Source organism: Podarcis melisellensis (assembly GCF_964234715.1).
Source record: "Podarcis melisellensis genome assembly, chromosome: 6".
NCBI classification, from domain to species: domain Eukaryota; kingdom Metazoa; phylum Chordata; class Lepidosauria; order Squamata; family Lacertidae; genus Podarcis; species Podarcis melisellensis.
The window spans coordinates 97,568,637-97,595,860 of record NC_138538.1 but is presented as its reverse complement, the minus strand read 5'-3'; the positions used below and the strand labels follow the sequence as shown (position 1 = coordinate 97,595,860).

The 27,224-nt window shown below is 44.9% G+C and overlaps 1 protein-coding gene across 1 annotated transcript in view; it reads right to left on the bottom strand.

The window, feature by feature from the left end:
- Nucleotides 1-27,224, bottom strand: part of LAMC2 (laminin subunit gamma 2) — a 43,712-nt gene that overhangs the window by 3,782 nt on the left and 12,706 nt on the right. The window contains exons 5-22 of the mRNA XM_081915045.1: nucleotides 24,896-25,032; nucleotides 23,628-23,747; nucleotides 21,828-22,017; nucleotides 20,645-20,754; nucleotides 16,405-16,626; nucleotides 14,639-14,809; nucleotides 12,971-13,174; nucleotides 12,085-12,221; nucleotides 11,803-11,959; nucleotides 9,979-10,184; nucleotides 9,499-9,578; nucleotides 8,617-8,754; nucleotides 5,379-5,523; nucleotides 4,919-5,068; nucleotides 4,562-4,676; nucleotides 2,711-2,910; nucleotides 1,232-1,390; nucleotides 1,028-1,127 (exon numbers count right to left, since the gene is read on the bottom strand). Of these exons, the coding sequence (XP_081771171.1) occupies nucleotides 1,028-1,127; nucleotides 1,232-1,390; nucleotides 2,711-2,910; nucleotides 4,562-4,676; nucleotides 4,919-5,068; nucleotides 5,379-5,523; nucleotides 8,617-8,754; nucleotides 9,499-9,578; nucleotides 9,979-10,184; nucleotides 11,803-11,959; nucleotides 12,085-12,221; nucleotides 12,971-13,174; nucleotides 14,639-14,809; nucleotides 16,405-16,626; nucleotides 20,645-20,754; nucleotides 21,828-22,017; nucleotides 23,628-23,747; nucleotides 24,896-25,032 (2,741 nt within the window). The remainder of the gene's footprint in view (nucleotides 1-1,027; nucleotides 1,128-1,231; nucleotides 1,391-2,710; nucleotides 2,911-4,561; nucleotides 4,677-4,918; nucleotides 5,069-5,378; nucleotides 5,524-8,616; nucleotides 8,755-9,498; nucleotides 9,579-9,978; nucleotides 10,185-11,802; nucleotides 11,960-12,084; nucleotides 12,222-12,970; nucleotides 13,175-14,638; nucleotides 14,810-16,404; nucleotides 16,627-20,644; nucleotides 20,755-21,827; nucleotides 22,018-23,627; nucleotides 23,748-24,895; nucleotides 25,033-27,224) is intronic.

Below are 27,224 nucleotides of genomic sequence, written 5' to 3'. Positions count from 1 at the left end.
AATTTTATGTCTTTATTTGAACCCATAATGTTTTGTCCAGTTGTGTTTTAGACTTCTTCATCCTATGTAGCGGCCTCTAGATTTCTCTCTGCAACAGCGGGGGCATCTGTACAGGACCCGACACAACAGGGATTTTCATTGTGGGACAGTTGCATGTGGTGCCTCAATCTAGGCTGTCAGTGCCCAGCTAATCCTTAAGTACAGTGGTACCTTGGTTCTCAAACTTAATCTGTTCTGGCAAGTCTGTTCGACTCCTGAAACCATTTGAAAACCAAGGCTTCTGATTGGTTGCAGGAGTTTCCTGCACCCAAGCGGAAGCAGCATCGGATGTTCGGCTTTTGAAAAAGGTCCACAAACCGGAACACTTACTTCCAGGTTTGTGGCGTTCGGGAGGCAATTTGTTTGACAACTAAGCCATTCAAGAACCAAGGTACCACTATACTATATATTTCAATCAATCAATCGATCTCATATGATTAAGCTATCAATAGAATAAATATTTTTAGTCAATTACCTTTCACCAGTAAATTGATTATTTTTGTGTATCATCAGAACTTCAACAGAGATACTGAAGAATATGAATGCCACCTTTATTTCTTTTTGATCCCTTCTCACTAGAACCAAAATGGCCTCCAAAAGTGAACAAGTCTGCCCTTAATGGTCTTTTTTTTTTTAAAAAAAATATTTTTTATTTGATTTTACAAGCGTAAAGTTATAACAATACCAAGTACATATACACCTTTAGAGATTTATCTGAATCTCCAGACTTCCCACCATTTCCTCCATTGTTAACATTTTCAGCTGCGTATTATTTCATGATCTATATTTTGAATCTCTCCATATTGTCCATAGTAATTGTTACATTGCAAGTGTTATTAAAATTCTAAGCCTGCCCGTAATATTCAGCTGCACCAACAAACATTTGCTCCCACCTACTCTAACTGGTTCCTGCTTATTTCTTCCAACTCTACGATTCTGTGCTGGAATAATGTTTCCAGACTTAACAGGAAATAGAACGGCTTCTTACCCATCGTGCGCAAAACATCATCCAAGGCACGGAGGACTTGTTGGACTGTGCTCCCAGCAGCACTGGCATCCGCCCGGGCACCCTGTGACGCCTGACCAACCTGAAGAAGCCGCAACAATCAAACGTATTATTAGCCGGCCTTCCTCCCTCAGCAGGTTCCTTTAAAACCCCTTTTAATAAAAAGGCAAAAAGCTGCACACTCACTTCCTGAGCTCTGGTTGTATCCATGCCAACCTCCAGCTCCTTCCTTTGTAACTCGCTCTCCACACGTCTAGCCTCATCCCGCAAAGAAATGATTCCTTTCTCCAGGACTAATACTCCATCTGCTGTCCTGTTTGCTTCCATGGCCAGCCTTCCTATCTCCTGCAAAAGAAAGCCAGCCAACCGCACAATTATAAGGTCAGAATCAGTGGCAATGCAAAGAAGACTAAGACAGGAGTTACGGGCAGGTGAAGGAAAAGCCTTGGTGGCTTGAGGTGCAGAAACAATGAGCAACTGCATTAGGTAGATGGTAAAAAACCACATGTATCTGTGTATACAACCAGTACTTACACTCTGTGTACTGGCGAAAGAGGGGCATGTCATGTATGATCACATTTCATTACATTCTGGTGCAGATGTAGCCACGTGGCTCCTTCCATCAGCTCCAGCTAGCTTGGTCAGGGATGATAGGATTGGCAGTCCAAAAACATATAGAAAGCACCACATTGGCTAACCTTGTTGTAGTCTGTGTAATGTTTATATTTTACTTCTCTGTAAATTGTATTGAGACATATTGAGTAGTAGTAGTAGTAGTAACAATAATAATAATGCTACAGAGTATTAGGGTCAAGCTCCTGCAAACCACCTCTAGCTGGGCTACAGCTAAGGATGAAAGGTACTGTGGAGGCAAAGTCCAGAAGTCCTCTGCCAGCAACTTACTAGCTGGTCTCAGTCAAACCCCACCCCCATCCTACTAACCTGCCTCACAGGGATGTTGTAAGAATTACTGCATAACAGTGTACATGTAGCAATTTGAATTCTCCAAGTGCTGTGGAAATGCCATATGGTGTACAGCTAGGGTTGCCATATTTCAAACAGTGAAAGTACAGACAGAAAAATGTTGAGCTATTTTTATGAGAAATCGGCTACCATACGTCCGAATTTTCCCAGACATTTTTCTGATTTCCATATGGACACTGCTGCTGACTGCAGTATTCCGGATATGTACCGGAGACTCCGGACATATGGCAACCCTATGCACAGCATATCTCCCTGCATTTTAGTTTACGTAGTTTTGAGATAACAATATGTTATCCAACCGAGCAGTTTGAAAGCACGTCAAAGTGCAAGTAGATAAATAGGTACCGCTCCAGCGGGAAGGTAAATGGCGTTTCCATGTGCTGCTCTGGTTCGCCAGAAGTGGCTTAGTCATGCTGGCCACATGACCCGGAAGCTGTACACCGGCTCCCTCAGCCAATAAAGGAAGATGAGAGCCGCAACCCCAGAGTCGGCCATGACTGGACCTAATGGTCAGGGGACCCTTTACCTTTTATGCAACCTGAGCCTCCAGCAAACGTTGAATACAAGTCTGAATGAACAATTCCAAACCAGGCTGTTGCCAGCCAGGTATCCTTGATCCCACCCCTATTTCCTCACTGCAGATCTCTGGCGCTAACATACTTTCAGGCCCCCCCCCCATACCTGGTCGATGTCCCCCGCAATCTCCTTTGCTTCCCCAGCCATTCTCAGGGCTGCCTCTGCTTCTGTAGCTGCAGTGCCCAGGGCTGATTCTGCGATGCCTGTCTTCTCACTGGCTCTGGTGACCATGTTGCTGATGAACGGGAGCCTTTGCATGGCATCTTCAGCTTCTTTTCGCTTGTTCCCTACTTGAAGATCGAACCCTGCAAGCAGAAAGGGTGGGAGGGAACCCAACTGAATAAGGAGCCGTGTTAGTGCAGAGAGGGGAAGTCTGAGCCAAAAGTACTGAGCTGGGTTCTGGCCAGCTTCCAACAGCTTGTGCTTAAAATTTCAGGCAGAGAATTAGGGAGCAAGAACAGGGCAAGGCAGAGAACATGGAGGCTTTTCAAGCAGAGGCTGGGCAGCCAACCCTGGGGGATGCTCTAGCTCTGAAATTCCTGCATTTGGGATTAGACTGTGTGGCCAATGAGACCCTCTTCTTCTGTGATTTAGTGCAGGTGACCCTCTAATAGGGATGGGCAAATTTGTCAATTTTAGTTTCCCATTTTTCCAATCTTAAGCTCAGCTCTCCACATTTTCACAGCAACATTCACCAGCCTTTTAGGACAATTTCTCCTACTAAACTTTTTTTTAGTATTTTTGAAAAGCAATTTTGTATGTTATTTTCACAAATATATGCACTTGAGTTGACACTTTGCTTACTCATTTTTGTACACAGTGGTTGGTTGCAGAACTGCATTGCAAAATTCAACCAAGTGCAGTTTGGGGGGAATTGCTGAGTTTCAGTTTGTGTTCTGGTTTGAGAAGTAAGAATTAAGTGGCTTTTCATTAAAATGCAAACAAAATCAAATATCTCCCTCATCCCTACCCTGGAGTTTATTCATTATATTTACACCTTGCCAATGGCCTTGCAAGGACCTTCAGGACAGCTTCCAAAAAATAAAAAAGACCCAAACAAAACCCATGAAGCCTCTGAAAAAATCTAAAAAATAAATCTAAAACTAAAATCCAACTCCAACATTTAAGGGCAGCAAGCTGCAGCAGATTAAAAGTTTCCTTAAATCTGTTAACAATCAACAATCAGCGTCACCTTTCCTACTGAAATAAAACAGCTTTTCGTGGGGGAAATTCAGTGTTGCACTGCGATGATTGTTCTGTCAATGCTGCTTGCCCTATGGAACCATTTCCTCTCCTCCTCCCCCGCCCTCCACAGTTCTGGGGGTTCTCTCAACCATCCAGAGTGGATTTGGGGAAGCCACATTGTCTCAGGGAAGAAATTCCAAATCATGAATTTGAAAATGTGCAGGAACAGACAGCAAAAGAAGACGAGTGGGTCACATCTTCATATTGGAAGTCTCACCTTCATGGCCTCTAACCAAGTCAGTGGCAGACTTTGGGCTTTAAAACTTCAGTGGTGTCCTGTGTGGTGCCAAAATCCGGCACCCCTCTGCCCTCATCTTCCATTGCTCGTCACTGTTGTGGTGCCCTCTTGGCTCAGTGGGCAACCTGGTCACACTCCCCTAAATCCGCTTCTGACCAAGTTCTCCTACCCATAGAACCTGGCTGCCCCTTGATTGCCTATAATTCGCTATCTGACACTACACCAGCCTTTTCCAAAAGAACCAAACTGCCAAAATGAAGGGAAAAAAACCATTGCATTCTCTTTGTTTACACTATTTACATGCAAAACTGTTTTGATGCAAATTTCAATTTTATTTATGTTGAACTCTGGACATGGATGTCATTGCTTCTTCTGGCCTCCTCCTCAATGAACTCCCCACCCATTACTCAGAAAACCCGCCACCACAACACACCTGCAAATGGTTTAGACCCAGCAGTTGTCAAGCAACTCACCCTTGAGATTCTTCAAGATGCTGTCCACTTCATCAAAAGTGGCATTGCCAGCACTCAGTGCCTGCTGAGCTTTACTCTTGGCAAGGTTGGCACGAGACAGCAGTTGGACGGACACCTGCAACAAGCAAACAAAATAAATAGCATGAAAATACAGCCCCACTCCCAGATCTATAAAAATGCCCTCTATTGGAGAATTCAAGGACACTAATTAAAAATTAGTTTGTTTCTATTCCTTAAGTGAAATAGACATGCCGTAAAAAACGCATAAATGGCTAGGAATGGATTAAAGATCTCAGGGATCCCAGAGCCCTTTACCCAATAATGGTCTCCCTGATTGCTAATATGGATGTACTTTACCAGTCTGTCGTTCTGTCCTTTTTGCAAGAGGTCTTTGATCTCTTCCTCCCAACGCTCCGTGTTGCCTTGGAGCTGCTTGTATTCTGCAATGTACATTCCCGCTAAGCCAGTTAAAGACTCTGCTTTCTTCCGGAGCTGACCGGCTTCCTCCTGAGAAAAGCATCACTTGGTTCAGAACCCTTCACAGCTGTCGCAAAATGCAGCCTCTCTCCACCTCTAGCAAGACCACCCATATCTAAGAAGTGCAAACAACTGTTGACTAAATAAGGGATGGCGAACTGGTGGCCCTTCCAGGGTTGTTGGCACTACTGCTGCCATCATCCCTGATCACTGGCCACATAGCCTGGGGCTGATGGGAGTTGGACTCCAACATCTGAAGGGTCACATGTTGTTGAAAGAGAGAGTGCACATGCACAAACACACACACACATACACACACACACACACACACACCCCTCACCTGAAAGAAGCTTGTGTCGACCTTTGGTAAGCGAGCCAGAGAGTCAAGCACCATCTGACTACTCTGGTAGACCCTGTCAGCATCAGATGCAGCTTTGCCAGCATCAGCCTCCAGTTTGCTTGAGAGCAACTTTACCTCATCATATCTGAAATGGGAAGATAACTTTTAAGCCTAGGAGTGTGAAACTCCTTTTTTCCAAGAGGTATACCACATCACCAAGTTAATGTATGAATTCAGCTTTTGGGCTCTCCTATCTACCATGATTATTTGTGGCCAAAACATCCAAGCATGTTGTGGAGAGCCATTGTGGTGTAGTGGTTAAGAGTGGTAGTCTCGTAATCTGGGGAACCGGGTTCGCGTCTCCGCTCCTGCACATGCAGCTGCTGGGTGACCTTGGGCCAGTCACATTTCTCTGAAGTCTCTCAGCCCCTCTCACCTCACAGAGTGTTTGTTGTGGGGGAGGAAGGGAAAGGAGAATGTGAGCCGCTTTGAGACTCCTTAAAGGGAGTGAAAGGTGGGATATCAAATCCAAACGCTTCTTCTTCTTGTGATTCTCATAAACCACAGGGATTTTGAGGACAGGCAATGACTGATTAACGTGTATCCAAAAGAGCCATGAACATGCATGCGCTGAACCTGGAAGTGACCCCAAAATGTCACTCAATGCGTCACAAAAAGGACAGAATGGGGGCAGGGTGGACCGGGGTTGGGGTGCATTTATCTGCTCTCCTGACGCACATGGGGGACAGGAGCCAGTCATTGACTGTCTTCTAATTCTGAGAGCCCCACTAAGCCAGAGGGGAACCTCCATGATCTCTTTTGCTGTTCGAAGGAGAGACTCTTGTGCATGGCAATGCAAGGTTAGTCCATTGTAAGATACTACTTGAGTCTTTTCCGCATCTGATAGTTTATTCTTCATCATAATTCAGCACAAATCACTTGGTTCAAATCTCAACTCAGTCATGAATTCACAAAGTGGCCTCAAATGCCTCAGCTCCTTGCAAAGTCGTTGTAAAGAATTATCGAAAAATATGTCTGTGAGGAGCTTTGAATATTAAAAACACACTATATAAATAGCAAGTATTACTATAATTATATATTATTATAAAAAGTATAGTAAATGCAATAATATGTTATTATAATAAAAATAAGGGACATGTTTTAACATCACTCTTAAACATCCGGTTTACTGTGACATGAATTATTCAGTTGACTTGATCAGATCTAGTTTGTTAGTTTTTGCCAACTCTGAAAATTTCCATCACATTTTCTTGGAGTTTTTTTCCCTGGGAAAGGAGAGTTCTATTACCCATCTATATTCAACTTAACAGCATATAAAAGGTTGATAACGAACACAGTACCCTCAGTTCACACAAAATAACCAGTAATATGTCCCATGTGGAGATCATAATCACGCCTCGTGGTCATATTCTTTCTATAAAAGCCTGTCCATAACATTCCCCCACATTTCAGCATCTGTAAGAAGCAGAACTCTGGGCAGGACACGGCATATATGGAAAGAGCAAACTTGAGTCCCAATTAAAGCTGGGCTCCCCAGAAGCACTCTAATCTCTCTTTTATAGCTTCACTAACCACGCTACAGAACTTTCTCCCATAAAAGTCAATAGCTGCCATTTACTCTGACAGAGAAAAAGGCCAATGCTGAGCCTGGGAATCAGTTATGATGAAGGGAAAACCTTTCACCAGCTCCAGGTGTGTGGGGGCAAGGAGGGGCTTGGGCAAGCTGCCTCCAAAAGCACCCCCTCATCTGTTGTCACCTCTGCCCATTCACCTGCCCTCTCTTTCCTGGTCCCTGCCCCTCACACTTATCACTGTTTTCTCACTCAGAGGAGGTGAACAGGAAGTGAAAGCAGCCTATGAATGTTTTCATAAATTACATGAAAAAAATAGGTTCCCAGGGCTTCGCTTGGCTTAGTGTAGATTAAAATCCCACTGGCAATTAGAATGCTCTCCACAGACTTATTAACTGAACAGACACCAAGAAGTAATGAATTATTAGGAACCGTTTAAGGGAGGCGGGAAGTCAAGTTACAAATCAGGGAGACGAGCCAAAGGGTGTAAAGATGTATAACTGAAAATGTTTGTTTTTTATTTTGCTTTTTATGTTTTTCTTTTTTCCTCTTTTCTCTAGTTTTCTTTTGAATATGCAACATTGAATACGCAATGCATTTCTAATATGGAATATGTAATCAAAATAAAATATATGCATAAAAAAAGAAGTGAAGGCAACCAAGCAGAGGCAGCCAGGAGGTCTTGGCCAACCTGATGCCCTCCAGAGGGCACCAGTTTGGGGAAGACTGCTTGGGAGTTGGACGTGGGAGATGTAGAGTGACAGGCATCCTTCATGCTGAACCTGCCTGATACCTGGTAGCTCAATCATCATGATGAGAGGCCTCCCTCAGAGGGATGCAACCTGTCTCTGTGTCAGGGGTGGGGAACATGTGGCCTTGCAGACGCTGCCAGGCTCCAACTCCCGTCTGCAATCTTGTGGGCCTTTATCTTAAGACATGCATCCTGGTAGTAAACATATATTGCTCCTTGCGATAAACATTATTGTGGTAAGCAGCTCCGAATTTGGAATTGCATTACATCTGCATCACATGCACCAAACAGGATTTGGAGCCCCTGTTAACTGACCTCTCGCTCCCTTGTCTTTGGTGTTTCCTTTGTTTCGCCTGTTCTTTTCACCTAAGTGCTTTTCTTAATCTACTAAGCATTTTTCCTGTTGGGATTCCCCTTTTGGATCTTAATCAAGCTGGGAATTGGGGACTTTCCAAGCTTGTCATTTAAATCCTCTTGTCCCTTATGTGTTACTGACAACAATGGTCAACTTATGGTAAGAATTGCACCCCAGTCAGAGAACAATGGACTAGGAAATGCTTAAGCCCTCATCAATATTGTCACTTAATGTCAACAGTAAGCTTCCTGTACCACTATTAATTCTCTATTAATTTTTACCCTCAATCCAGATTTTCTCATGCGCTCCTTTTTGGAGAACCATGGAGAATTAAAAGAGGTACAGGAAGCTTATTATCCACATTAAGTGACCTGGGTTTTCCTTATCCCAGGAAAAGCTCCAGTCCTATTTCAAAATGCTTTTAGCAATCATGATAATAATATCATGAAATAATGATGATGGGACACGAAGTCAACCGAGAAGAGAAAAGGAACATTCCCTGCACTTAAAAAGCATTCAAAGCAGCATAGTTGGACATACTTTTTGTGGAGCCCTGGCACAGAGTTCACCAGGATGTCTCCTCCACTCGCAGACGACTGCAGCAATCCCAGTGCCTGCTCTGAGGCCTCTGCCGCTGCCCTGGCTGCTCGCTCAACAGTATCTGCCAGCTGCATGTGCCTAGAAGGCAAAAAGAGAAGATATGGGAAAGGGGGGGAGAGGATGATTCACAGGCAGCACCCCACCTTGTCTCTAACCTAAATAGCATGATACAGCATTATAGTTAGCTACTTGGAGAAGTTTTTACAGCCTGCTCAATCCCAGGAGCAGGGTTCCAAGGGCTTGGATCCTAAGACCCACAAGCAGAGTTGTGTGTGTGAAATCAGCTTCCCAAATCCTCTTCATAACTTCAGCTACCTGTGTTTCCTACTATGTAAACGACAGGAAGCTTTGGCTTTGCACACTCCCTCTTCCCTACCCTTCTCTTTCATGCTTGCAAGCTTTTGCTTCCAGTCTTAAACAAACCACCATTTCCTGTGACACATAACCTGGGAAACTGTGGTTTGTTTTCTTATGTCTGAAACAGGCTCATGTCCTTTGTGTGCTGTGGCCACAGAAATTGGCAGTTGCTGATTAACATATGTTAAAATAATGCCACTTCCATCAGAAAGTCAAGGTCTGGCATTCGAGAACCATCATCAATGGGAATTAACTAGCAGCTAAAACTACCTTCACAGGAGACCCCTGGAAATTGGAGTAGTTTCCTTGTCTAAGGGCAAAGGCAAGTTGGTAACCATATCTGCACTTCACTGTTATAAAATTATTGCTCCTTTTTAAAAATGTTAGGTCTTGATGTTTTCAACACCAAGTCCAGTGACAGAAAGTATGTTAGGAGCAGCCTAGTGAAGATTATTATCAACTCACCTGTTTGCCAACTTCATGGCTTCTTGTGCCAGGATTAAAAATTGGTTTGACCCTCCAGGGAGGTCTAAAGATGGAATAATCTGCATGGGGAAGAGAGAAATATCAATGTGTACTTCCAAGAAGCAGAGGATCCTATGCTGTGTTCCACAGCTCAGCATAATTACACTATAATTACACTATAGCCCATGGGTTCTTCGGCTTTCCACCCTCAGGGCCCACCAGAGAGCTAAAAGCCTCTCAGCTCCACCAGTCACAAAACAGTGCATCTCAAAGTGTTTTTACTCATTCTCTGTAATTTCTTCTCTCTGTCTCCAAACCCCTGGCATTGGGCAGGCCAGAGCAGCACTGGTAGGAATTCAAAAGGGGTATGCAGTGTGTCCCATAGACATATGATACATTGCACCACACACCCTTTGCTAGGCATTTCACTAGCAAATGACAATAATGCACAAGACAGTATTTCAGAACGCAGATACTTGCCACGCTTCCCATCTTTGCCTTGCTCTGCTCCAAATCCAAGCGAGCTCTCGCAACAAGCTTCCTGGCATTTTCTGCCTGGCTCTGGTACTGACCACCCAAAGACTGCAACCTGTTGGCAGTCTCCGTGATCTCCTCCAAGCGGGTCCGGTAGGTGGACTCTTGAACTTTCATCTTGGACAGGCGGCTCCCCAAGGACCTGTCAGAAGCTTGGACATGAAGAAAGGATAATGTTTGACATTAGGCTGGAGAATGCAACATAAATGGGCGCATGGTTGGTGGTGGACAAACAGAGAAACAATTCATACAATCTGGGGGAGATCCCCGCTGAGAAGAGGAGAGTTCATCTGAATATTCTCAGTTCTGCCACACTAAGTAGTCAGAAGCAGGGGAGAGAATGGACACAGACATGGAAAACTGCTTAACGTTATGACATGAATCATGAATTGAGGGGAAAGACCATGGCTGCGTACATATGGCTGGCTTAAGACGCAGCAAAGTAGCCTGCTCCCAGCTGCACTGCAACATACCCGAGCCAGTCATTGTATGCATCAGTATGGCTGGATGTGTTTTCAAGCTGCTGTCTGCCTATACCACTGGGCAGAGAGGGGGCAGACACGCTTTGTCTTTACAAGGCTAACATTTTAAAATTGGATCAACGTTGGCGGTTTTGGGGGGGAGGGGATGCATCGAAATGCTGTATTTCTCAATAAGCTACAGGCGGGTGTGGATTGTGACTAACATATGTACATGCCTTCACAAACAAGAAGAGGGAGTGCCCTGGTTGCAGAGTCCGTGGGCGGGGGGACACAGCTCAGTGGCATAGCATGTGCTCTGAATGCAGGAGGTCTCTGCTTGAAAGCCTAGCACCACCAATTTAAAGGGCTGGGGAATACACACATTCACAAAAACATCACATTTTAGAACACTTTTATACCACTGGCAGTCCTCCTTTTTCTGCCTTCTAAAAAAATTAAGTCCCAGGAGATAGAAAAATAAGGCTTTCATATATTGTGTGTTCAAGAGGGTTGTGTCTTAACATTTTGCTTTTAAGAACTTTTTCTAGATACAGTGGTACCTCAGGTTACAAACACTTTGGGTTACAAACACTTCGGGTTACAGACTCCGCTAACCCGGAGATAGTACCTCGGGTTAAGAACTTTGCCCCAGGATGAGAACAGAAATTGCACGGTGGCGGCGCAGCAACAGTGGGAGGCCCCATTTAGTGGTACCTCAGGTTAAGAATGGTTTCAGGTTAAGAATGGACCTCCGGAACGAATTAAGTTCATAACCAGAGGTACCACTGTACTGATGTTTTTGTGTGTGGACATGATTGAACCAAAATTAAGCATTATCAAATCCCATTGATTCAAATGGGGAAAAATAAACATCTATTTAAACCTCTGTGGCTGCACTCAGCCACTTTTCTTCCTCAGTTCTCTTATAATTGCATCAGACCCTCCAAGTGTCCCTATTTTCCAGGGACGTCCCTGATTTAGAGAAGCCGTCCCAGTTTCCGATTTGATCCTGGAATGTCCCACATTTCCTTAGGATGTTCCTATTTTCACTGGAGAAATGCTGGAGGGTATGGAGTTATCCCATGCCCGAGCCAACTGAAGGCAGCCCTGTATAGGGAAGTTTTTTTAATGTTTAATGTTTTATTATATTTTTATATATGTTGGAAGCTGCCCAGACTGGGCAACCCAGTAAGATGTGTGGGGTATAAATAGTAAAATTATCATTATGGAATGGGACGTCCCTATTTTCATCAGAGAAAAGTTGGAGGGCATGTCACATTCCAGGGGGATCTCGAAAGGCTCAAGTTACCTTGTAAGCTCTGGGCCTCCCTCAGGACTTGCTGGAGCATCTCCTCTGCCTCTCCCATTTTCCTCTCCAGCTCTGCCTTATCTCTTGACTCTCCACCAGTAAGAACCTGAGAGACCAGCACTTCAAGGCCCTGCAGTTGCTGGAGGTACTGGTCTACCTGGAAACAAGGTAGGAGAACTCTGTGAACGAGTAACGGAAAGACATGAATACAAGGCATGCAAAGACTTACACAATTGATAGCTATAGTCTTTGGTAACGAAAGTGCAAGAGGGAAAAGCCAACCTGAGTCTTCACTTGGTTGTAGCAGGCTGGGCAACGGGTGTGTTCGCAGCTCCGCCCTTCGAACCCTGGCTTGCAAATGCAGCTCCCATCACTGTGGCACCGTGATGGCTCAGAACTCGCAGAATTGCAATTGCAAGCTGCGTAGAGTAAGAAAAAGCATAAGGTCAGGAGGGGATAAACATAATGTATCTCAAAATGCATATTATCTCTCATATTTTCAAACATTAATTTGAAAAGTGTGGGATCAAGTCAGAGGGTGGGATTCACCTAACAAGTCCACATGCTACAACCTCCCAATAGTATTAGTAGTTTCTGTGTCGTGCCCTAACAGACAGAGTGTTTGACTGACTTGCCAACAGATGCAGGAACTTCAACCATCTAGAGCAGGACTTGGAAACCTCCAGATGTTGTTGTACTCCAGTTCCCATCAGGAGTCAGTCAATGATCAGAAATGATGAGAGTTGGATTCTAACTGCATCTTCTCCGCATCCCTGATCAGCACTGGATTTAGGGCAGTGCATATGGTTCCCATGCACAGGGTGCTGAGCTGAGGTGCCACAAAACTAGGAAGATTAATAATTGAGAGGATCCATTCTGGGGCGCCCAATTTTGACCTCACACAGGGCACCATATTATGAGAGATTACAAAGTCTGTCCCTGCCCTGATCTAAAGGCAGCTCCGCAGGTCACAGCTTTGTTAGAGAGTTACATTACTCACCCAGGTAAGGCATTTGATGTGACAGTAGGAGTGATTTGTGTGAGCTGTTTTATCCCTGGAAGGGAAAGGTTTGTAAGCAGCCCTTTGACTCCCCCGATTGTTCCAAACCCAGTTTGGTTCCAAACCCAGTTTGGCCAGCATTGACTTGCATGAGATGATGATCTATACCTCGGCATTTCTCTGCTGGGTTGATGGATGAAGGATTTCCAAAGAATCCGTCCTTGCACTTGCACTCTCCTGTCAAGTGGTTGCAAATCCCAGAAGCATTTGGGTCAACACTGCTACACTGGCATGGCTGGCAGGGACGTGCCTGGCCGTTCTGACCCAAGGGGTCGCCAAAATAGCCATTGGTACAAAACTCACAGTGAGAGCCTGAGAAGAAAGGGAAGAAGGAAGGACAAGCAAGTGATACCTTGAGCAAGCAATGCATGAACTGCCTCTGAACACGATGCTGGCAATCCTGAGCATAGGGTGCCGACAGTCCTGCTCCACCCCTAATTTTCACAATCCACTTATGAACTGTCCACAAAAATTGTTGCAAGTACCACAAATGGAACCGAAGGGGGGGGGGAGGTTTCTCCTGGTTTAGTTGTGCTATAATGCAAGAGTGGCCCTCCAGGCAGCAATAATGCAGTTACATTAAGCACCACATAACAACTTATAAAGTTGAATAATGTGTGGATGCTCCAGTACAAAGCTTCCTCATATGTACTTTTATTGCATCCATGTGATGCCACATTCAAAAATACACCAGTCTGGAGGAGCCCTGACTCTCTGGGCCTGACTTCTGACTTTATCCCTGATGCAAATCCTGGTTCATCTTCAGTCTAGCTGCCTGGAGCTCAGGCCCACTGACAATGACTAAATTTGATGAGAATCAGGAGGTGGGGAATGTGGATTTCATGATGGTCCTTCTCTTTCCCTGCCTGAGTCAAGGTCTGCCTGTGTTGGTGCTGTACCACCGAGACGACAGATAGGGAGTTCACATGGCTAATGTGCCTACATGCAAAAGCATTCCTTCCACCCTGAAAAACAGATGTCAGGGCAAATGTTATAATCTAGTCTTCTCCCTTCAATGCTAGTTTTATATGTGAATGGATAGTATATGGGTGCATTCCCACCCCCTTTTTGGCAAAAAAACCCTCTTCCCTCTGTTCTCCATTATTTTTCTTTATTGCAGTGCATTTAAGCATGATCCCCTACATCAGGCTTCCTCAACCTCGGCCCTCCAGATGTTTTGAGACTACAATTCCCAGCATCCCTGACCACAGGTCCTGCTAGCTAGGGATGATGGGAGTTGTAGGCCAAAAACATCTGGAGGGCCGAGGCTGAGGAAGTCTGCCCTACATGTTCTCTCAAACGGTACAGCACAGGCATAGCGAGGACATGGGCCGAGAAATCCAAGTCTCCACAGAATATTGAAAAAGTGGTGGTGGGAAGTGCAATTTGAAGGAAAGAAGTGGTGGGTGGTGGGGTAAAGGAAGCTTAACGATTATCCCGCACATAGCTCTCCCCCTGCAATCCCAGCCCCCAGCTGAACGCTTTTCTTCAAGCATGCAGCTGGGAATCCCGATGGGGAGGGGCTGGGTGGGCAAGGGGAGTGCAGAAAAGAGTTAAATGCCCCTCTCCCACATCCCATCTTACCCCTGCAGATTTTTGCACGAGTGGTGGAGATTCAGGCTCACAAATCTGTGTCTGTCATGAACATCTAGCCCTGGGACACACAGTGCACACAACACAGCTTTTGCTATGCTCCTGTCCTTCCTTAGGGAAAGAAAAGCTGGCCTCAGAAAGAAGAAAATGCTGTCTGGTTAACCATCCGAATATGGGCATTACCTCCGGCTCCTGGAAGGCAATGACTGCAAATGACTTCCTGTGTCCCTGGCAGCACCGAACAGCCTTGGCCAGCTTGGCACGGGCATGGCTGGCAGCTCTGTGGGCTCCAGGGGAAGCTGTAAAAACCAGTTGGGCAGGTGGCACTGCTTTCATCTCCAGAATAGCATTCTCCTGGATGGAAGCAGAAAGAGAAAAGGAGCAGCCGGTTAGAGTGGAGCTTTACAATATATGTTTCCCATTGCCTGAGGCTCTTTGCACACCTTGCATTAGACCCCTGAGAGTCCTGGCTTTAAGGTTTGTTTCATTTGCGTAAATAAATGTTAGAAAATATGATAGTAAAGTAAAGATTCTGTGGGGAAAAGGGGAACATTAAAGTAGAAGTTGGTCTGCAAGATCTGTCAATTTCAGTTCCCCAAGTTCCTCATTCCTCCAGCCTTAAATCCAGTTCTTTGCATTATGCCCTATAGACATTACAGCAAGAGCAGGGAATATTGGTGTGTGAGAAAGAGCTCATCCCACAGCAGTTCAGTAATAGATAAAGGCCCCCCGGGGGGGACACAATTATGGGGGATGAGGGCTTATCATGAAATCGCCAATCATTGGACAGCCTCATGAGGAATGGTTGAAGGAGCTGGGCATGTTTATCTTGGAAAAGAGGAGACTGGGAGGAGATATGAGAGCCATCTTCAGATATTTCAAGGGCTCTCACATGGAAGATGGAGCAGGCTTGTTTTCCCCTACTCTGGAAGTTAGGACTTGAACCAATGGCTTCAAGTTACAAGAAAAGAGATTCTGACTAAACATCAGGAAGAACTTTTTCGCAGTAAGAGCTGTTCAGCAGTAGAATGGTCTCCCTTAGAAGGTTGTGGACTCTCCTTCCTTGGAGGTGTCTAAGCAGAGGTTGGATGGCCATCTGTCATGGATGCATTAGCCGAGTTTCCTACATTGCAGAGGTTGGACTAGATGACCCCTGAGATCCCTTCCAACTGTACAATTCTATGATTCTATAATTTGTCAGCATGGGAGCTATTGAAATGAATGGGCGTGACTTAAGACTTTGGGTTTCAATGGGTCTAAGTGTGATTAACACTAGATATGACCCACTGCATCCAATCTGGGCCAGGCAGTGATAGAGAGGCAGAGACCTGTATCTCTGTGGTCCTCCTCCTGTGGCGGTGGGCCTTTAGACATTTCAGCAGCAGCACAGGATGTAACCCTGGGAAAGCATTTCCCTTGCTGTGTTGCTCCAATGCCTGAAGGTTACCTCCATCCCAACAAATATTAACCCAAATCCCCTCCATGACTATGTCTGCTGAGATTTTACCAGGAACTCTCAATGCAGAGTCAACTTCAAGACACAATGGACTGAATTTCCTTTCTGAAATCTTTAGAAGTCAACTCAGATTCTCAGGACTCAGAGGGTTTGCTCATACATCATCCTGGTGTGGATCCTACCTATGCAACACAATCCATCACACACTTTCCCATGTGCACACGAGTTACACATAGGCACTACGTACATCCTGAATGGCTGCATGCATATCCACATGTGCCATCCCAGCAAAACATTACCTTGTACATGAAGTGGGAGCTTCTCATGCCCATTCTTCCATCACATGAACAAGATCCCTAGCTGGATCACCGTGTAAAATAGCCCTAAGTGAGCTACTTGGTTTTTATATTAGAGACCTGCTTGTTGCCCAAACAAATAAATAAACAATCTGTCTGTCCACAATAATAGGCTCTTTGACTGTGGTTGATCCTACCAGTATCTGGGTCACAGATTCCTCCTCCCTGGCAGTTGCAGAGCACACAGTTGCTGAGAGCACCGAGTCCAGCAGGATCCTCTCTCTTGTACCCTGGGGCACATTTCTCACAGAACTGCCCCTGGTAGCCAACTGGACAGACACATTGCTCCACCCAGGATGCTGGAGTGCCAGAGGTTGGCTGCGCCGAATCCAAAAGGACATTACTGAGGTACCCTGTGCCTGAGCAAAAAGAAAAAGGAAGAACATTATAGTGAATATCCCCAAGAACACAACATAATAAAATACCACATATCCCAGTATCTCAACTGGATCATGTCTAAATCAGAACAGAGCTGACATTTGGGAGCAGATGTGGGGCACATCTACGTTACCATGGTTGTTGTTGTTTAGTCGTTCAGTCGTGTCTGACTCTTCGTGACCCCATGGACCAGAGCACGCCAGGCACTCCTGTCTTCCACTGCCTCCCGCAGTTTGGTCAGACTCATTTCTGTAGCTTCAAGAACACTATCCAACCATCTCTTCCTCAGTCGTCCCCCTTCTCCTTGTGCCCTCCATCTTTCCCAACATCAGGGTCTTTTCCAGGGAGACTTCTCTTCTTATGAGGTGGCCAAAGTATTGGAGCCTCAGCTTCATGATCTGTCCTTCCAGTGAGCACTCAGGGCTGATTTCCTTAAGAATGGATGCATTTGATCTTTTTGCAGTCCATGGGACTCTCAAGAGTCTCCTCCAGCACCACAACTCAAAAGCATCAATTCTTCGGTGATCAGCCTTCTTTATGGTCCAGCTCTCACTTCCATACATCACCACTGGGAAAACCATGGCTTTAACTATACGGACCTTTGTTGGCAAGGTGATGTCTCTGCTTTTTAAGATGCTGTCTAGGTTTGCCATCGCCTTTCTCCCAAGGAGCAGGAGTCTTTTAATTTCGTGACTGCTGTCACCATCTGCAGTGATCATGGAGCCCAAGAAAGTAAAATCTCTCACTGCCTCCATTTCTTCCCCTTCTATTTGCCAGGAGGTGATGGGACCAGTGACCATGATCTTCGTTTTTTTATGTTGAGCTTCAGACCATATTTTGCGCTCTCCTCTTTCACCCTCATTAAAAGGTTCTTTAATTCCTCCTCACTTTCTGCCATCAAGGTTGTGTCATCTGCATATCTGAGGTTGTTGATATTTCTTCCGGCGATCTTAATTCCAGCTTGGGATTCATCCAGCCCAGCCTTTCGCATGATGAATTCTGCATATAAGTTAAATAAGCAGGGGGACAATATACAGCCTTGCCATACTCCTTTCCCAATTTTGAAGCAATTAGTTGTTCCATATCCAGTTATAACTGTAGCTTCTTGTCCCACATAGAGATTTCTCAGGAGACAGATGAGGTGATCAGGCACTCCCATTTCTTTAAGAACTTGTCATAGTTTGCTGTCATTGACACAGTCAAAGGGTTTTGCATAGCCAATGAAGCAGAAGTAGATGTCTTTCTGGAACTCTCTAGCTTTCTCCATAATCCAGCGCATGTTTGCAATTTGGTCTCTGGTTCCCCTGCCTCTTCTAAATCCAGCTTGCACTTCTGGGAGTTCTCGGTCCACATACTGCTTAAGCCTGCCTTGTAGAATTTTAAGCATAACCTTGCCAGCGTGTGAAATGAGTGCAATTGTGCGGTAGTTGGAGCTTTCTTTGGCACTGCCCTTCTTTGGGATTGGGATGTAGACTGATATTCTCCAATCCTCTGGCCACTGCTGAGTTTTCCAAATTTGCTGGCATATTGAGTGTAGCACCTTAACAGCATCATCTTTTAAAATTTTTAATAGTTCAGCTGGAATATCATCACTTCCACTGGCCTTGTTATTAGCAATACTTTCTAAGGCCCATTTGACTTCACTCTCCAGGATGTCTGGCTCAAGGTCAGCAACCACACTACCTGGGGTATACGAGACATCCATATCTTTCTGGTATAATTCCTCTGTGTATTCTTGCCACCTCTTCTGGATGTCTTCTGCTTCTGTTAGGTCCTTTCCACTTTTGTCTTTTATTATGGAAATCTTTGTACGAAATGTTCATATCTCCAATTTTCTTGAACAGATCTCTGGTTTTTCCCATTCTATTGTTTTCCTCTATTTCTTTGCATTGCTCATTTAAGAAGGTCTTCTTGTCTCTCCTTGCTATTTTTTGGAAATCTGCATTCAATTTCCTGTATCTTTCACCATCTCCCTCGCATTTTGCTTGCCTTCTCTCCCCCGCTATTTGTAAGGCCTCATTGGACAGCCACTTTGCTTTCTTGCATTTCCTTTTCATTGGGATGGTTTTCGTTGCTGGCTCCTGTATAATGTTACGAGCCTCCATCCATAGTTCTTCAGGCACTCTGCCCACCAAATCTAAAACCATAAACCTGTTCCTCACTTCCACTGTGTATTCATAAGGGATTTGATTTAGATTGTATCTTACCGGCCCAGTGGTTTTTCCTACTTTCTTCAGTTTAAGCTTACATTTTGCTATAAGAAGCTGATGATCTGAGCCACAGTCAGCTCCAGGTCTTGTTTTTGCTGACTGTATAGAGCTTCTCCATCTTTGGCTGCAGAGAATATAATCAATCTGATTTTGATGCTGCCCATCTGGTGATGTCCATGTGTAGAGTCGTCTCTTGTGTTGTTGGAAAAGCGTGTTTGTGATGACCAGCTTGTTCTCTTGGCAGAACTCTATTAGCCTTTGCCCTGCTTCATTTTGGACTCCAAGGCCAAAATTGCCAGTTGTTCCTTTTATCTCTTGACTCCCTACTTTAGCATTCCAATCCCCTATAATGAGAAGAACATTCTTCTTTGGTGTCATTTCTATAAGGTGTTGTAAGTCTTCATAGAATTGGTCAATTTCAGTTTCTTCAGCACCAGTGGTTGGTGCATAAACTTGGATTACTGTGATGTTAAAAGGTCTGCCTTGGATTCGTATCGAGAGCATTCTATCATTTTTGAGATTGCATCCCAGTACAGCCTTCGCCACTCTTTTGTTGACTATGAGGGACACTCCATTTCTTTTACGGGATTCTTGCCCACAGTAGTAGATGTGATGGTCATCTGAACTGAATTCGCCCATTCCCATCCATTTTAGTTCACTGATGCCCAGGATGTCAATATTTATTCTTGCCATCTCATTTTTGACCACATCCAACTTACCCAGGTTCATGGTTCTTACATTCCAGGTTCCTATGCAATATTTTTCTTTACAGCATTGGACTTTCCTTTCGCTTCCAGGCATATCCGCAACTGAGCGTCCTTTCGGCTTTGGCCCAGCCGCTTCATCAGCTCTGGATCTACTTGTACTTGTCCTCCGCTCTCCCTCAGTAGCATGTTGGACGCCTTCCGACCTGAGGGGCTCATCTTCCAGCGTCATAACTTTCATATGCCTGTTGTCTTTGTCCATGGAGTTTTCTTGGCAGGGATACTGGAGTGGCTTGCCGGTTCCTCCTCCAGGGGGATCACGTTTGGTCAAAACTCTCCACTATGACCTGTCCATCTTGGGTGGCCCTGCACGGCATAGCTCATAGCTTCTCTGAGTTATTCAAGCCCCTTCGCCACGGCAAGGCAGTGATCCATGAAGGGTACATTTCCAGTGATCCATGAAGGGTACCATGGTACATTTGTTTTATATCAATTTATCCATCAGTGCCTCCCGAAAAGCATCCTGGGAGCTGTATTTTGCTGACAGTCTTGGAATCAGATATTCTATTGTCCCCCCTCCCTTTGCAGTGGCAGAGGAAGGGTGTGTGGAGGGTGCGGTCCACCCTGGGTGTCATCACTGAGGGGGGGTGACAAAATGAGTTTAAAATAAAAAATTTTTAAAAATGGGCTCATGGAGCTTTTTAGGAGTGACGTGGTGGCTTAAGTGCCTGCAGGTTCCACGCTGCCTGAAATGGCAGCATGGGACTTGCCTCTGTCTACTGCCTCTCCCTCAGCCGCCCTACGGCTGAGGGGGAGGCGGCGGAGAGGCTCCAAGCGTAGGAGAAGCTTGCCCCCCCCCGCCACGTGTGGATTGCCCCACCCCTGGCTGCAGGACAGCCCCCCGCACCAGGCACCCGAGCAGCTACCTTTGATCCTTCACAGAAATGCAATTTACTTGCAGAGAGGAAACAACTACAAAGTAGGGTTTATAAGAGAAGACAGAAACAGTAAAGTAATAAATAATCAGAAGAAATGTATATGACCCATTCTTTAGCCCAGATTTCACTATCCTACGCCCAACTCACTGTCTCCATAAGTGGCTCTGATCCGAAGAGCTGTCAGGTTCCCAATTAACTGGCGATACTCTTTGCTGCTCAGCCTAGGGCTCCAGTTGCTGCTTGGGTGCTCATCCAACCTGAGTGCAGAGGTGATGAAAGACACAAGAAGTTATACGAGCAGTCTCTGCATCACCATACTTGTGTACAAAATGCAACTAGGAGTGAATTTTAAGACCCATGGAAGATTACAGCACACTGCTGTTGAACTGCTGATCAAAGGGTAAGGCCAAAACTGCAAATCAGATGGAAAAACAGTAACACTCTGTGACCAAGGAAGCACAGAATGTGGAAAGGAGCATAAAATTCAGTTTACTCCAAGATTCAGTGAAATAAAAAACAAATACAAAATTCAGCATTTTGGTCTTCACAAACAGTGCTTTCTTCAGTAATCCTAGGGTGCAACTTGTGTTTTCTTAATGATATTTTTTACCACTAGAACATGTTGCAACATGAGCAACAATGGCTGGAATTCAACATCACACTCTTCCAGTCCTGTCTGCGCAAGTATTCCAGTTTGCCAGACAGAAGAATGCTGCTCTGGGGGTTCTCCTGACCACCCCTTGAGCTAATTTCAGGGGATGCAGGGGGCACAAGGGGGAGAAGAACTGTTGTGCAAGCAAGAGTCCTTGTGCAAGGCTTCCACTGAGAGGGCTCATTGGGTAAATCCATCACAATAAAAGACAACTTAAGTTAAAAAGAAATAAAGTGGCTTTATGGACCAGGAATTGATGTAGGCAACTTCTCTGATTCAGGTAGCTTAACTGGGCTTTGCTGATGTTATTTTCATGACTTGAAGGACAGCAACTAGATCCTCCTGGGTAAGCAATACCCAAAGCCAGCAGTTTTCAAACTTTCCATCTTCTTGGAACACTTTCTGTGCTGACAACTTGCTGCCCATCGAAGAGGATTCTGGGACATGTACAAGATATTCAGTTCATGTCAGGGACTGGTTAGGAATTGAGGGCCTCAACTCTACTTTGTGTGAACTGAGAGCATGATCTAAGGATGCATGTGCAAATCTCTGGAAGTTGCACATTGCAGATTAGTAGCGGAGGGCAAGCTCCTTTTGAGGAAAACTTGTCTATCATTGCTTTGAGTTGCACTGGAGTGTTTGACATATGAGTGTTCTCTTAAGTCCTAAGCATTTTACCTGAATGTATAGGTCCTGCTGGCTTTGCAAGGCAACATCCTTCCATTAGGCATGAGTGGGGCAGTGATTCTTAAACCAGCTCCTTCCAGTATTACATCATGCTGTGAAGGGTGACGTCCAGGTCGGTTCACACGATAATCAAAAGACAGCTTCTGGCCGTAACTCAGTTGATGGTTCCCAAGGAACCTGGCTACAAAATACACACAAAAGAAACAAAAGGTCAAAATGTGGCATTTGCAAGTAAAATGCAAATGTGACCTGTACCACTGTAGACCTTGATTTGACGGGACTAGCCTTCGGTATAACAGGAAGGAGAATTTCAAAGGACCCCATCAATACCTATGACCTAAATCCCATTGATATCAGCCTGCTTGAACATGAAGACTAACAATGGAGTGCTTCAAAATTTGCTCTCAACTAAGGTCATTGTGGATGACACAAGTGAAAGGGCCTTTTCTATGGTGGCCCCACAGCTCTGGAACTCATTCTCATCTGACTACCAGAAGGCTAACACACTCCAATTCTTTCCAAAAGCTTTGAAGACCTGTTTCAGGTGGGTTTCATGTGACTGACTGCTATGAAGACTGAGATTCTGCCTTGGTCAGACCACACTTGGAATACTGTGTCCAGTTCTGGGCACCACAATTTAAGAAGGATGCTGACAAGCTGGAACGTGTGCAGGGGAGGGTGACCAAGATGATCAAGGGTCTGGAAACTTAGCTTGAAGGAGCTGGATATGTTTAGCTTGGAAAAGAGGAGACTGAGATATGATAGCCATATCTTAAGGGCTGTCACATGGAGAAAGGAGCATGCTTGTTTTCTTCTGCTCTGGAGGGTAGGACTCGAGGCAACGGCTTCAAAGTATAAGAAAGGAGATTCTGAATATTCAGAAACACTTACTGACAGTAGGAGCTGTTTGGCAGGGGAACAGACTCCCACGAGAGGTGGTGGACTCTCCATCCCCTCCATCCTCAGAGGTTTTTGAGCAGAGGTTGGATGGCCAACTGTCAGGGATGCTCTAGCTGAGATTCCTGCATTGCAGGGGGGTGGACTAGATGACCCTTGGGTCATCTACAATTCCATGATTCTAGACATGAGGAAAGTGACATTCCAGCCATGGATTTCAGAATTTATGGGTGGGGATAGGATATAATGAATGGATCTATTGCAGGGGTCAGCAGCCTTTTTCAGCTGTGGGCTGGTCCACTGTCTCTCAGACCATGTGAGGCCAGACTATATTTTTTTGGTGGGGGGATGAACAAATTCCTCTGCCCCACAAATAACCCAGAGATGCATTTTAAATAAAAGGACACATTCTCCTCATGCAAAAACATGCTGATTCCTGGACCGTCTGCGGACCGGATTAAGAAGGCGATTGGGCCTACTAAGGATGGTAGACTACCAAAAACTTTTTTTGACACGACTGACAATATGGACTTAGTTGATATTTGGAGAATAAAGAACCCCTTGGGAAGAGAGGCCTTAGGTTGCCTACCTCTGATCTGTTGTCATAAAACCATGCCATGTTTTCTGGAAATTCAACCTAGTCTTGTAAACACACTTTCAACACACATTTAAAATGGGGCAGAAGGAAATTATCCAGAATTAAGAGCAATTCCTGTTCTAACTTGAGTGTTCGAATTGTCTGCAAGCCAGCAAGAATATGTACTAGGATTTCTGCATGCAAGTGGACCAACAGGCGTCAATATGTGAGACATTTGATAATAGTGGCAAATAAATAGAGAAGTTCAATAGTCCTTGTGGCTGCCCCTGTTCAGCATGGGATATGGAAACACACACCTGGAGCCATGAAATAGATAGGATCTGGCCTTCTTGCTGCCACATAAACTTCTTTATAATGTGAAGACCACTGGAGCTGCAAAGGAGACCCATTTCCTTGCGCTTGCCATCCTTCATCACCTGGAATACAAGGAAACCAACAGCTAATTAAAATGAGCTGCAAATCCAACCATACCCAACGATTCAGGAAATATGACTGGAGGAAAGAAGCAACAAACAGTCCGAAGGAAGGATATGCCATGTCTCCAAGCTCATGGCAGATTAGTGATGTCATATGCTTAGGAAAGCACTGTATCACAAGAGGACCCATTTTTACAGTAAGAAGAATCAGGCAGTAAAGCTTTCTGGACTGTAGCAAGTACTTCAAGTTGCTGGGGAGAGTGCTGAGCACTTGAATATTGACCCATGAAAAGAAACCTCCCCCACACCTAGAAAACTAGCATGTTGGGGTGGGGGTGGAGAATCAACCTAGCCTTCTCCCCAATATGCTCATTTTCTATCTGCAATACTTTTGGGTGGGGCATTTCTGACATGCACTCTACACCTGCAATGTGCATTCCAGAGTTTTCTAGAGAGATGAAGGTCGTGTGCCAGAGCCAGCATTGTCCATTATGTGCAAACACTGATTATCATCTGTGCCAACATGTTTCTATACTGCATCAGAAACCTCCACAACCTGTTTGACCAAAGATGGCCATGGGAGGACAAGAGAAAGCTGTGCACCCACCATGCTAAATAATGTTTCTGTCATTCTAGTTGCATCTCCTTAAAACTCTTCTGATCCTAGAAAAGCTATTCTAAACTTTCTGATTGTATAAACTGGAACAAAGTTAGCAATTTTGACCCAAGGCTAAGTATTTTTGCATTCCACACAAAGACTCAGATCTATTTGTCTTCTTCCTTTACATTATGACTTCATCACTGATTCAGCTCCTTTGCCATTTCCCAGCTGCTTTGCTGGTTCAGAAAGAATATAAGTGGAACCACTTTCTTAGCTATTTTGCATAAAGATCACCCAAGTCTTCCCAGATCATGTAACTGACATAATATTATGCTGCTGATTTTAAGAAATAAAGCGATTGTTTAGTCCTATTGCTCTGCTTCTCCATTTGGCAAACCTCACCACCAGCAAACAAACTTCAGTCTGGTAATGGAGGCAGCTAATGTTTCCCTGCACCAATAGAAAATGTAAAATTGAAAGTTCAGTGTAACACCAAGTGTATTGATCATGAAAAAGAGAAAAGGCAAACCCCAGTGAAGTATTTTACCTTGCTCGAAGGTGGAGGTGATTTTATGGATGCTATAATTTTCTGCGCTGGAACATGCTGTTGAGTGCCCATGACAGAAGCATCGAGAACAGCCCTCTGGGTTTCCGGCATCTAGGTTGTAATAGCCCTGCTTACAACTGTGCAAGGGGTAAATTAACACACCACACAATTATTCTCTTGTGCATTCATATTCACACAGAGAAAGCTGACATACTGAATTTCCAATCCGGATACCTCTGCTTTATCTGTTGTGACAGGATAGCTGCACCCTCCAGTCAATAAAAACTTGATGGCTCTGATGTCAGTCATTACTACAAATCCTGTGCTACCATTCTTGTTCAAGTGATGACTTCATGACAGAATGACTGGCACTCACCACACACACAAAGGCACTGAGGTAACTGCTCCAGAAGGTACAGAAACGGGATTCTAGCCTGTGCTATAATCTGGTGAAATTGTGGATTTGAGAGTAGATACACGCTATTCATTTAAAGCACATCATACACACAGTTAAAGTAAAAAAGGTTAAGGACCCCTGGTTGGTTAAATCCTGTCAAAGGCAACTATGGGGTTGTGGCGCTCATCTTGCTTTCAGGCTGAGGGAGCCGACGTTTGTCCACAGACAGTTTTCTGGGTCATGTGGCCAGCATGACTAAACCACTTCTGGTGCAACGGAACATCATGACAGAAATCAGAGCACACGGAAGCGCCTTTACCTTCCCATCGCAGTGGTACCTATTTATCTACTTGCACTTTGACGTGCTTTCGAACTGCTAGGTTGGCAGGAGCTGGGACCGAGCAACAGGAGCTCACCCCGTCACAGGGATTTGAACCGCTGACCTTCTGATCAGCAAGCCCAAGAGGCTCAGTGGTTTAGACCACAGCGCCACCCACACTGTTAAAGTACATTACTTCCCCAAACGCATCCGAGGAACTGTAGTTTCCCACACAGAGCTATAATTCTCAGCAACAAGCTGCAGTTCACAGGATTCTTTGTGGGGTGTCATGAGATTTAAATGTGGGCTGGATGTGCTTCTTAATGTAAGGTGTGGATCTGTGATGTGCTGAGCTCAGTGCAACTTGTGCACATGCCATTTTGGCCTCAGCATGGACTCAAACAGTGACGTGAATCAGGGCTGCCATTAAATCAGAAATAAAAGTGTTATGCTTTTTTACTTTCCATTAATTATTTGTCAGTGGCCCATTGTGGGGTACCACTATGCCAGACCCTTCAAGTGTCCCAATTTCCCAAGGATGTCCCTGATTTAGAGAAGCTGTCTTAGTTTCTGATTTGATCCCGGAATGTCCTGCTTTCCCTTAGAACGTCCCTATTTTCATTGGGGAAATGTTGGAGGGTATGGAATTATCCGACCCCCGAGCTTCATAAAGGCAATCCTGTATAGGGAAGGGTTTTTTTAATATTTAATGTTTTATATATATTGAAAGCTGCCCAGAATGGCTGGGGCAACCCCGTAAGATGTGTGGGGTATAAATATTAAAATTATCATTATGGAATGGGACGTCCCTATTTTCATCAAAGAAATGTTGGAGGGCATGCTATGCTGCTATCCAGATTAGCACAGAAAATTCCAGTCATCATCATTACCACAACTAATGGCACAGCAGTGCCCACATTGCAAAGTCAGCCTGTTTTACTAGCCCATCATGCACTGAACTGGCTTAGATTGGGTTTGCTGTCAACTACCGGTAGCTTTCCCCTCTGGTCAGCATGTCTAGTGTCTGTGGGTTTGGTATGAGCAGGACCAAACCTACCCTCACCTGCTTTAGCTGGTCAGTCAAAGTTGTTCCTGACGCATGCTGATACCTTCTAGAAGCCACAGGTGAGAGGTGAGTGCAAGCTGGGAATCACAGGTGGACCAAGTATCCCAGAGGGAGTGTGACGTATCCTCCAGAGGTTCTACCCCTCCCTTAACCCCCCCTACACGCCAAAGCAACGAATACAAAGGCAAAATAAATAAATAAATAATGTTTGAACCAGCACACAGCAAAAGGCAAGAATTCAATGGAAGGAATAATGCGAATGGAATGGAGATTGGGGTTAAGTGGGCAGAAGAGGCAGGAGGATGGGGAAGTGCAAGGATGAAGGCTGAAAGTTGTATAGCTGTGCATTGACTGAAAGCCCCCTTCCTGGCTTCTGAAGCTCTGTTCTGGCCAACCAGACACCACAGACCTACATTTCCAAATATTACAGAAGACACATTGCTTTCTCAGTGGAAACTGAAGTTCTCACTATCCAAAACACTGGCACTAGATTCCACATTCCATGCTTGCACGCTGAACTCAATCCCCATAGCCTCTCCAGTCAGAG